Source organism: Oncorhynchus nerka, linkage group LG10 (assembly GCF_034236695.1).
Source record: "Oncorhynchus nerka isolate Pitt River linkage group LG10, Oner_Uvic_2.0, whole genome shotgun sequence".
NCBI classification, from domain to species: domain Eukaryota; kingdom Metazoa; phylum Chordata; class Actinopteri; order Salmoniformes; family Salmonidae; genus Oncorhynchus; species Oncorhynchus nerka.
In genome coordinates this window covers 95,864,515-95,877,127 of record NC_088405.1, presented here as the reverse complement: position 1 = coordinate 95,877,127, position 12,613 = coordinate 95,864,515, and the positions used below count along the sequence as shown (strand labels likewise).

Sequence of the window (12,613 nt, the reverse complement as noted above, 5' to 3'; positions counted from 1 at the left end):
AGTAGCAAGTCTCAGCTTTTCATCATAGCGAGTTTGATTACTTAAAGGAGTTGCCTGGTCTAAATGCTCTTGCAGTAGCCTGCTTCTCATCTGTGGTTCAGCCCACATCATTCAAACCACAACGCGTTGTCAACATAATAAGATCTGTAATGTGAAATATCCAGTCGAACGAAAAGCACAGACAGCAATCGTCGGAATGCTCATTGACTGGCAGAATATGGATGTTAACTGGTCAAGATTGGTCTGAGTTGTCATCAATTAAATAACGTATTCTAAGCCGGTATTGGCTATTTACTAGAATGAGTCATGACTCCCTGCCAAAATAAAGATTAAATAAAAATAATATTTCGAACTCCTATTTTATTACATAAACTTGGAAAATGTTTGTGTTCGTTTATACCTTTTCCCTTTTATTAAATAGATACCTGAAATAAACTACTATCTGCTTTTATTGTATTCAAACAGATCATAAAACACATGAAGTTACTTTTCAATCACCTTTTGTATACAGTATAATGGACTTTGCTTTATCTCACATAATTAATCAACTTGTACAAAACACGTTGCACTGAAGTTAAAGCATGCGGGATTTCTATTTTCAGCACGTAAAAATGAGAAAATACTCCAGACAAAGCAGGCTATAAAATGACACTCACGCTAAAAAAAAAAGACACATTTAACCGGGGCCGTGGCACCCCCTGCAAATACGGTAAAGCACGCATGAGCAATATAAGCAATGTACAATATAATTATTTTTCTACCGAGTCTGGATACGCCTTTTTGTTCCTAATCCAAGACCAGGAGTATACAAGCCACGTTTTAAATTGTTTTGAGTCCTCAAAGCAAGCAAGCGAAAATACACAGATCTTCCTTTGTCTGTTTCTTATGTTCAATGTTGCAATGTAACGTCTTCATCACTTTATAAATCAAAAAAAAAAAAAAACATTTAAATTGTTGTGCAAGTTCAATGGTAAACACATACAACCCGCATAATCCATTTGAAAAAATGATTGCAACTAATCCAGTTTAGTTGTCTTTCGCCCCATTCGCAGGTAGGCCTTCTAGACCCACAGCTGTCGGCAAATTATTTTCATCGCGGCTGATCGGTCAACTGTTGTATTGGCAGGCGTTAAGGCTAGACCCGGGACTTTGCAACCCGCTGTATCCAAAGGTTGGATGCTGTTTTGATTTCAGTCTCAGAGTCGCCAGGCTAGAGTTACATGTGTCTCTGTATACGCTGTAAGGGGAACCGGGAGGTCCATACGGACAGGCGGAGGAGGACATGGCTGAGTTCATTGTAGAGGTGCCGATGCCGTTAAGATTACTGATGTTGTTCAGGCCCGCAGTCGGCATCCCCGGTACAGCGGAGTGGCCCATACCTCCGGCCATAGTCATAGAAGAGATGGAGTTAGGAGCCGAGAACATTGACTGGGATGTGAGTGGGCTCATTGAGTTGAAAAAGGTGAAGTTCTTTGTGGACAGAGGGGCCGGTGTCAGTCCTTTGTTCGTCCAGTTGTTGTAGGTGTAGGCGGGATACATGTCGTCGTAGGGCTGCATGAGGCCACTGAACTGGGGCAGGTAGCTGTTCTTGCACAGGTCCATTTGCTGGTTGCGTTCACGCTTCCTCCACTTGGCCCTGCGATTTTTGAACCACACCTAAATATCAAAGAAAGAAAAAAAGATGTATTCAACAAATCTATAACAATAATTAAATTTAATATAATGATAATAAGTTGTATTATTATTTGCCACATGCACAATACAATCCATAACAGTCCGATTTAAAATGTATAGCTAGGCCTAACGAGCCTATGAATGATGGAAAACCTAGAATATCAATAGACAAAATTGGCTCTGTTTGTCTAATAAGAAACACCTCGTAAGTACTTTACTATGGAAACATCCGGTGTATTATATATATATATATATATATCTATATATATATTTTTTTTTTAAAAATATAGATTTTTTTCCCCGGTTTTTCTGGGGGTGCCGCGGCTATGTTCCGGGGCACACGGTTGTAGGCTACTGATAGATTGTCTATAAGACGTTAACGTTTTGGATGGCATAGGTTTAGAACACATCGGTGGGTATATAAATTAGAAACGTCTTCTCGTCATTGTCTTTTAGCTGTAGGCCTATGTCTCAAAATGAACCAGATTTTAGGCATATTTTAACTAATGCTACTAGTCGAATTATCACATTCATTGTTATCAACAGTTGTATTATCAATATGTTTTTTTGCTCGGCCCTTTCGCAAGACCACTGAATTAAAAAAATATGATGTTATGCGTCTATTGAGTGTGTGGGTAATTCGGTACTGTTGGCTAATAAAGTCAACGATACAGTATGATAATCGACTGCAATTGGGGGTCAATAAGAGTTTGTGACCCTCTTAAAATAAAATAAAAATAAATAAAAAACTGTTATACAGACCGAAGGCTGTGGATAATAGTAATATGATCTTCTAGCCATCGAAAAACTGAAATTAACATCGCTTATTGGGTTTTGAAATAATGTCTACTTGTCGCTAACTGGGGGTGCATTTTGTCGTTTGGATATGTAGTCTTGAAAATATTGACACATGTACACATGAACATATGCCTAATTGTAAGCCTAGGACACAAACTCAAGCCTATCTTGTTTCTTGCCTATATTGCAATTAAAAACACCCGATTTGTTTATGGGGGTTTGGGTTGAATTTGGCTAAAAGGGGGTTCCAATAGACCCGCTGTGCAATTATACTCGAAGGAACGGTGTATATGTAGAGTAAGTATGGACATTACTCATTGCACTGCTGTAAAAGGTTTCTAGAGTAACACGTCTACAGTGGAGTGTCGTCGAACAATACACATTACCGCACTAATAATATCTGTAAGTAAACTGTTACCGAAATAAATATGTATAAATGAATTGGCGCAGTATAGGGGTGCAGGCTACAGGCTATACTTATTAAAACATAGTAGATGCAAAGTCACCAAAAGTGGATACATTTGTGTTCATTTGTCACCCCCGAAAGATGTTATCGAAAATGTAATTGGTGGGAGAACCAGTTAGTTTGAGTGGGGATTACAATGAGCAACTTTGAAACGCTTGGGGGAGGAGAATTATGGTGTCAGTTCCACGTCATACCGTTAGTAATCATTGGTAATTATTGCGACGAAATCATCCAAGTGATATTCGAGTGTAGGCTTGAAGTAAAGTAATAAACCCCGAACAAGTTCCAACGGAAAAGTTCACTGTAGAATCCGTTCATTCACATCTTTATGTTTTCCCTCTGAATAGACTTTACACACGTTTTACGCACCGCGTCTCGAGACTTACCCTGACTCTGGCCTCGGTGAGGTTGGTCCACACGGCTATCTCCTCTCTTGTGCTCATGTCCGGGTAGCGATTCCTCTGAAAGGTGGCTTCGAGCTCTTGCAGCTGCTGGCTGGTGAAATGAGTCCTCTGCCGCCTCGCTTTCTTCTTTTTCGGGTCGTCTGCGTTGCCATCGTCACTTCTGTGTTCTATGATCCTATCTTTTTCTGCGAACCCCCCCCCCCAAAAAAAATATAAATTATGGTTATTGTAATGTAGCGTATACTGAGCCAGACTTTCTTACATTTTTACATAGAGGGGTGCCCCTCCCCCATGTGGTTCTGTACAATCTCATTCCAACTCAACTCATTAGTTTAGAGGCCCAAAAAAAACGCATGTACAATTTTTGTACAAACTACAAAACAGCACAAACAGCACAAACGCATAACAGGCCATACCTGGCAGGATAATCCTAGCAGTGTTTGAAGTGTCTATAAATCACTAAAGTAAATGACCAGTTTCAAAAGCCTATTAAAAAGGACCACAAGAAGTATCACGTGCTCGTGGTCGTCAAACATTTACGGATTTGCTCCTGGTTCAATATTGATTATTTTCGAAGCGCTATTAAACATTTATCGGCCTCTACCTGCATAAACCAACATTCCCTTTTGTTGCAACGTTTGTCCAGTCTTATCCAACGTCCATTATCTTGCCAATGCTTGTCTTTACACGTTAAGCGCCTTTGTTTTTATACCTTGAAAATAGCTAGATGTAAGAAGGGCAATACTTTAAGACGAGAGGTCAGTTCAAAACATAACGCCATGTTTTAATAGCTGACTGTATTGGCTAGAGCTATTCTCCTTAGGCCTACGTCTCGTGATCTCTTTAGTATGACTATATATATCTTTAGTATGATATATATATATATATATTCGACATTTAAGTCTATATATATATTGATATAGTTTACAGCTGATGAAGAGGTGGGATGAAGACACACACCATCCTGCAGCAGGAAGAATGCGATTTGAAAACTCATCAACCCGTAGGCTATTTCTTGTTATCCTATGGAAAGTGTTAAAAGACAAAGTATTTATTTGATAATATGCTCGATAATGTTTTAATAGCGGTGATATAGGCAAACACTTCAGCAAAGCGTTTTAGACACGACATTTAAGTCTACGGAAATGAATACTGAAATTAATAATATGACGCTGAAGAATTCCCATTCATACATATTGGGTAAAATTCACATTCTATCTGAACTTTTTCCTGCACGTTTTTACAAATAAAAACGTAGTTTGTTTTAACAGTGGGACACTGCTGTTTCACATAGCCCATGGTCTGTGTATTTTAGTCCAAAACTCAACGCATTGGGCACGTTGCATGGTACATATCTACATGTCTTTTATCGAAAACCTTACGCACATAAGTAGAATGTTTAACAAGAAAAGCCGTGTTTTAATTATACCTAGCGATAATGATAGTAGGTAGGCCTAATGCAATGTTATTGCACCGTAAATGTACCTGCTATTTCAGTATCGGATGACTCGCTGCTTGAGTTCTCTAACGTTTCTCGAGTGTTGTTCGAAGTTCTCGGCAAGTGAAGCGTAGAAGCCTGCATGTCGCGCGTCGGTGGGGGTCTCACGGTCTCTGCAATTCTGTCCAAATTCATTCCACCTTGAAAAGAATGATGCCGTATTAAAAATAAATATTAAATCCTGTATATTCGAGCTTTCTCAATCTTCAACACGAATGCTTAGATTTCCATCCGTAGAAAAACACTTGCCATTGCAAAAAAAAACTTCTTAAAAACAGATTTCCAAGAATTTATTCTCCGGAAAAACAAACCCACTTTTCCTCGCAGCAGTGACAGTGCGTTATGCTTTCAGTTTCCGCTGGTGCGGATATGCCCGGTGTGACCGAATGGAAGCGCTCGCAGCAGAACCAAGGGATGTGACCCACCCATCTTCTGCGTTAAAACCTCCCCGAAATAAGGAGTCCCTCCCACCCACAAAGAGCATTCAATCTGACTGCAGGAGAAGATTTTTGGTGGGGATTTATCTCAGGGGAGCGCATGAGGCAACAGCGAGTTGCGTTGCATTGGAAAGTTTGGAAGAAAATGGGCCCTTTATTCAGACATGTTTGAAATATGCTCAAACGCAATGGAACGGCCCGACAGCTGGGTGCGCTTATATACACACGCACACAATGTATGTCTCGGATATGAACGGAGCTGAATAAACATTGCATATAGACCTGCCCATGTTATTTTCGAGACCAAATATATATTGGAAAGTACCTCATTTATACTTAAGTATGTATATGGTAGAAGCTTAATGCAGCAGCAGTGTACTATGTACCGTAATAGTCTATAAATTCATGGATGAGGCCCCCCTTTTTTTTTAGGTCTTCTAAACAATCACGGATTAAAAGCAAGTGAGGTGGACCTTGTGTCAAAAGAATGAAGTGGTGTGTTTGTGTGTGTGTGTGTGCGCGCGCGCGTCACTGCACTGATTCAGGCATCTTCACGTGTAGCCTTTACAATCATATCTCTCGCTACTTGTAACTGTCAAAGATAAGACAAATAATCTGAACTATGAAAAGTACAACCTCATGAGAAATGACTGCATAAAGTAGGCTACAAATTATGATGATGCGTGTAGGACCTTTATATTTATATGAGGCTGTAATTTTGTAAACTTTGATTTAACTATTATTTATAGTTTTATAACAACTTGCATATACTAACTACACAGCTATGTCTTAAGCAATTATTTGTTTTTAGATGTTAATGTGAAAAATGGCAGCACTGTGAATTGTTTAGTTGGTCCTTCTAAATACTACTGAATGACCATTTCTCAGCGGATTAAAGCCCCCCAAAAAATGAAATTATAATATAAAATAATGTAAATAAACTAAAATATTTGCATAAACGTTTTTACTGGGAATATTCTCGTTTACTCGACCGATTTTTTAAATTTACAACAGTAACGGTGGCCTATGGCGTACAGATACACTAGGCCATAGGCCTCTACACATAAATTCGTCTCGTGACAGTTTCTAACTTTATTACATTTGTTGGAACTAACGATTGATATTTTGCATTCAGATAGGCTAGCCTTATGTCACTTGATATTAAAAAACACATTGCCTAAATAATGGCATCGAGTTGAGTTGCTTGAGTTTAGACTATTTTGGACAATCATACAGGCCTACTGTAAATCAGCGGCGCCTGCTGGTAAGACATGACTGAGATGAAACGTCACATCACACAGTCACGAGCCCGGCCACTTGAATGGATTTTCTGTGAATAAGTTCAATATATTTTAAATAAAAAATAACTCTTTTTAAAAAAATTTTTTTTAAAGAAAGCCTTTATATAGACTAGGCCAGGGTTCACCAACTGGCGGCCCTTGTTTGACCCCCAAAGTATTTGTGTTTATGTTTGGCCATAAAAAACACCAGCAAATCAGCTCCAAGTTCTTTAAATTCTGGAAGTCTGTTCCAAAGTATTACAACTCATAATTGAGAGATATACAGTTTGTGATCATATAAAAATGCAAGCAATGTTTGACATGATTCTGTTTTAGTTAAATATTATATCCGTTTTGGCTTCTTTTGGTCAATTTGCAGTTTACAAATTATTTGTAATTATGTTCCGGTCCCCTGACCACAACGCGCAAGAAAAAATCGTCCCGCGGCTGAATCTAGTTGATGATCCCTGGCCTTGGCCTATAAACAGCACATATTCGTCTGTCCTTTAAGCGAAATGTCTGTCACTGCTGCAGCGTTACAATACATAGGAAATAGTAAACAATACTGGGAAATCAACACCATTATCAATCACCTGTCATTGTAGTTATCAACACAATATGCAAAAACAATGCAAACGCGTTTTTAAGTTTATAGTCGAGTAAATGTAAAGGAATGAAGACGAGGCAAGGCGCGCCTCCCTGTGTCAACCTGGATTGGCGTAAAACATAGGCCTATATCTGCATTCATTATTTATTTTGTGAATGATTTTATGGATTCAACGTTTTGTCATCCATCGTCAATAAAATAAAATGAGTAACTCTGATGGTAGTCCTGTTTTATTCGCCACGCTTCCAAACGGTCCCAATAACAATGCAGTATTATAATGACTTTGGCCAGGTAGCGTATGTAGCTTCCGCTGTGCACAGTCTCCTAGCCATGTCGCCGGCGCCAATGCTAAGCGCTTTAGGTCATTGTATGACATTACCCTTTGACATGAGAACCCCGTCGAACTGTAAAGCTTTCCTTCGGGGACTTTCAGAAGGCAATTGTGCAACCTCTCAACAATCACTTTCTTTTTTTTCATTCATTTGTTCTGTTTCCTCGCCAGAGTAATGTAATATTGTTTTTATGTTATTGAACCGCTTTGTAAAATGAGTTTTCTGGAGCACTTGAATTGCACGCCATGCTGTTACACGAAATAACGCCTGCAGGCCTACCCATTCCTTATATAAAAGCTAGAATAATATAAACCAACGAAGTGGTTTTGCATCTGATCTTTCCTTATTGGTTCATGCACTCTTGGCTGTGTGTCTTGGTCAACTGCATTTAAAGTAATCCAGATACAATCCAAACATGTTTAATTAATGTTGCTATTGCGTTTTAACTCCCCCGAGTTGACTGGAACGTTGATGGAAAGGATTCGATCCTGGTAATAGTGAAGAACATAAAATCAAGGGCAAACACCATTGCCACACCACACGTCTCAGCGAATGAAGACATGTACGCTAATGACAAACTAATCTCTACTACTTAAAGTAGTAGGTTCCCTACTATCTAATAGTTTTGAGGGCACCTAAAAAGCCCAATTAGAGTGCTCTTGGAGTGACATAATTGGCCTACAGTACGTGCAATTACGCACAACCAAATGAAGATGCTCTGACCAACAGAGATGTAGTCAGCATCCCTTTGGGCTTTGGCTCGTATGTTAGAGGCGAGACTGGACTGGTGCTGTTACCTCCTTGACAATCTATGTCATAGGGCTAATCTGCTGATCTCGTGCATATACGGTGAAAGAGGGACAATCATGTCAATTTTGTCCTTCAACGTTCATATTGGACTGCGGCATTGTTGGCTCGGCGTGGTCGGATAATGCGCTTTCAAATATAAGGCACTTGCGTAACGGATGGTTTACAGAAGTTTTTAATTCCTTCACCAAGACGGGTTACAGGGTAGAGGCAAGATAAACACTCATATTTTCTCGGAGGACTGAAAATAAACTCAACGACCGTCGTTAATCATCACAAACAAAACAAAACAAGAAACAAATGGAATTCAAGCAGGGCCTAGTGTTTTTGTTGTTGTTTTTTATCGTCTTCTATTCGTCGGAACCCAAAACAAACTGCCGAAGGGGAAACGAAAACAGACAATTAAACGTTAGATTCAAAGGGAAGAAATAAATGGGGTTTGAATGTAATTGGACAGGCTGCGTCATTGGAAAAGGTACGGATATAATGACTTTAGTGATCGTCATATCTTGGCCATCTACAGTGGAAACTTGGTCAAAGGCCTGCGTGACCAGTTCCCGATAACCACCCTGACATCTGAACAAGTGTTTCAGTCGAAATGTCTCCATCATTTCACTCACGAATGGATATTAGAATGAATGAATAGTACCATATTGGTTCATAATAGCTTTTTGTTTGTATTTTTTACCTTTATTTAACTAGGCAAGTCAGTTAAGAACAAATTCTTATTTTTGAATGACGGCCTAGGAACAGTGGGTTAACTGCCTGTTCAGTGGCAGAACCTTGTCAGCTCGGGGATTTGAACTTGCAACCTTCCGGTTACTAGTCCAACGCTCTAACCACTAGGCTACCCTGCTGTAGATTGAGGTTAGATCACTATTGCCTCATGTTCTCTTCAACAGTCCATAGGCCAATTAAAAAGTTAAGTCCTCATCCGTATAGGCTACAAGATCAATATCTTTATAAAATATAGCCTAACCCGTTGATTGCGTAAATGCAAATGACATCCTTAATTCAATTCCGGGATCAGCGTTACCTTATAGATTGGACAGACTAAGTATTGGATATAATGATCATAAATTAGCAAAAATGCCTGTTTGAATGTATTCGTGTGGTTTGCATAGCCTACAGGTTAAAGGTCTGTGTCAAATAGCCTTTTATATGGAATATCAGTAAAGGGTATTCGTTTTTCACATTCACCGCCTTATTACACATACACGACAGAAACCAATTAAGGATCATAGATCTCTAAACGTTGTTATTTATTTTAATGTTGTTATCCCAACATAGTTTCAACAAGTTTATTTAAGCCACGGTTTGACAAACAATAAAAGTAGTCTATATTTTTGCGTAATAAGGTATTAACAAATAAGCAAATAACAAATCCTTCATAACGAAGCATGAACTATTAAGATGCAAGAACCGTACACAAATATAATATGTAGCCTGTGGGCACAATAAAGGCTTGATTATGCATTTATAAGCTGTCAATGGCGCATAAAAATAAATCAAAACTAGGCATACGTTCTCAACACCGTGTTCGTTTATAATCTGCTTGTGCATTGACAATGCATTCTTTTAGCCTTTAGCAAGTCTTTATGAATGCATAAGAAACCACGTTTGACCAGTAAATTGTCACCAAAGTCTGAAAGAAGTAGTGAAGCGTGCGTACCTGAATCTCCGCACGAGATTACATTCTTTGACAAATTAAGTTCCATTCCAGATGCCTGAAAAAAATAAAAATAACAACGGTGCATTCAACATCATACACTTTTATACAGGTTCGTTGTGACCTTCTTACCTCTATTGATACATCATTATAAAACAGGCATAAAACAGGCCTATAATTGGTCCAAGTGAATAGCGTGCACGCACTTGCCCCTTTGCTTAGGCTACTTGAAAATATAATGAAAGAAATGCGTGCACAACTTTAACGTTCAATTAATAAGAGTCCTTTTTGGCGGCACTTATTAACCAATGGGAATTATGTTGACCTTTCGTTCAGAGATACCGTTGCCTAAAAGTCTTTATCGTGATGTATACACACAACCTCTCTTATCTTCAAGAATCCCTTTGCTCGCTTTATGTCCATAATAAATTGTGACGTAATACATGGTTCCCATTCTTCACACCGATGTCACTCACTCACACACACACATGAGTTGTGATGTCAGATTAGTAACATATTCAAGAGCACGTACACAAAATATATTCACTAAAAGGCTTTTGAGAATTAAAAAATGTGTATTACATCTAATGATGTGAGGGCGCATTTTCTTCTATCGTTGTACCTCTCACGCGATATCGTTATTTTTTCAGACGGTCATAGACTAAACACAGGCATAGCCTAAAGTCTTCTCATCCATGCACTTATGAAAATATCATCAAATTGAACATTTTTATTTCAGTATCCAACAACACCCTATATACCCCGACAAGGTTGGTCTTCTGCAACAGTCAGGTAACCACCCTGAAAGCGATGTCATGACAATGCGTAATACTCGAAGCCTCGATGTATCCACTTGACAAGGACAGGAGAGGCTACACATGTCCACCAATGTGTTAAGACTGCGTTATTGCTAGACCGTTTGGATGGTTATGTTCAGCGATCTAATGCCTCTTGTAAAACACAACTGTCTGCTCTACAGAACTGCCGCGCAAACACAAACGCTCTCATGCATATCGCTCCAGACGCTCACAGCCTGATCGTTCGTTCTTATAGTAAACACATTGAAAGGCATATATTTTCCACACAACTCGAATAGCCTACTCACCAGTTAATTCCCAGCAAAGACAGAAAAAATGAGTCGTTAATATGTCCACATGCAGGTGTGAAACATATCCACTTAATTGCTGGCATATGCTGTGTCCAAATATGCGCTTTGATAGCGTCCCTGCGTTGCTCCGGGTTTTCTTCTGGAGACCTTTCGCGTGTCTCGGTGACGTCACGCCAGCGAATCCTCGACAGCAACTCGATACAGGATGCGCATATGCCACGAGGGAGGGGGGGGGGGGGGTGTTCAAACAAACCCGTCTTTTGGAAGGTTGAGAACAGCGTAAACAAATGGTTCTGAATATTAATATGTTTAGTGGAATGTATGGATAACATTTTATTTTTAAAATTCATTGGTTAATAAGAAGATAGAGGCTAGACATTTCGTCGTGGGGGAAAATATTTAATAGGTTTTACTTTCTATTTTATATAGTAGTCTACTCTACATGTTGGGCAAAATATTATGAGACACTAACAATATAACCTATGCAAGCAGTTACAATTAATTTTGGAAAGATAATACAATAACAATAATATAAAACGTGTTTTAGTTTTTTTGGTTTGGGTAGGCATATAGCTATCATTAGAATTCCTCAATAAAGCACACATCTCACTTAAAAGCAATTATGCATGGAGCAGATACGCATATTGCTTTTAATAGCTTAATTTGTCAGCTGCACATATTTAAACGCTATTAGACAATATTTACCCTCCGTTTCAAACCACACACTATATACCGCTGATAAATACGTTATTTAATTTGATTTAAACTTGTTCAAAACGCAAAATTTCGTCATTTATGCTAGCAGCTCAGTTTTTATAGGCCTTAATCTAAAATTAGCCTATTTGTGTTTGTGTTTATATGACTTTACGCTCAACATTGCTTTAGTTGCAGCCCGTTCTTGTTTTTAGCTCGATAAACAAAGTAATAGGTCTAGCCTAGAAAATAAACGTTTGCTGAGCATTAATACTTGAAATATCCTATAGCCTTAATGAAGTGATTGCACGAAGCTCGACTTGGCTATTGCCAGCGGCATACTTGTCTAAGCTACTTAAACATATTCACTTTCTGCATGAAATGTTTTCTACCAGAAACATTCCAATACATGATTCTGTTTGTTACAATACATTTTCAAAAGTATATATATATATATTTTAAACAACAAAACAGATTAACTGTAGCCCAATGAAATGTAGCCTAACTAGTTTATTTATTAGGCAGAAACAGCAGGAACATTTCTTTTACATTTTATATTTTGACTTGTATTTCCTATGCTTTCCCAAATTAGCTATTCGTATTCAAATTATTGTAGGCCTGTTGGAAATAAACATTCGATATACAGACGCGTGAGAGAGAAAAATATACAGTAACGTATGCATACAGACACTGGCCTACTTCATGATTCCTACTGATTGCATGTATAGGCTAATTGGACACATCAACCAGTGTCTCCTGTTGAGACTAATCATTAAAACAGAAAGAATATCGACCAAACCGTTTCTACGGAATGTTGATCATTGAATAGGTATAAACACA

General features: G+C 38.6%; 1 protein-coding gene across 3 annotated transcripts; it reads right to left on the bottom strand.

Moving 5' to 3' along the window:
* Positions 1–431: 431 nt before the first annotated feature.
* pitx1 (paired-like homeodomain 1) lies at positions 432–11,166 on the bottom strand. Of its 3 annotated transcripts, XM_029671845.2 has the most exons (5): positions 11,078–11,166; positions 9,976–10,030; positions 4,828–4,980; positions 3,325–3,527; positions 432–1,656 (listed from the first exon to the last, which is right to left on the bottom strand). In XM_029671845.2, exons 2-5 carry the CDS (start codon positions 10,019–10,021, stop codon positions 1,108–1,110), a joined length of 951 nt encoding a protein of 316 aa, XP_029527705.1. In that variant the 5' UTR covers positions 10,022–10,030; positions 11,078–11,166; the 3' UTR covers positions 432–1,107. The 3 variants fall into 3 exon arrangements, with proteins under 3 accessions (XP_029527705.1, XP_029527707.1, XP_029527706.1); XM_029671847.2 differs by lacking the exon at positions 4,828–4,980; XM_029671846.2 differs by lacking the exons at positions 9,976–10,030; positions 11,078–11,166 and adding an exon at positions 5,156–5,871.
* Between the last annotated feature and the right edge of the window lie 1,447 nt (positions 11,167–12,613).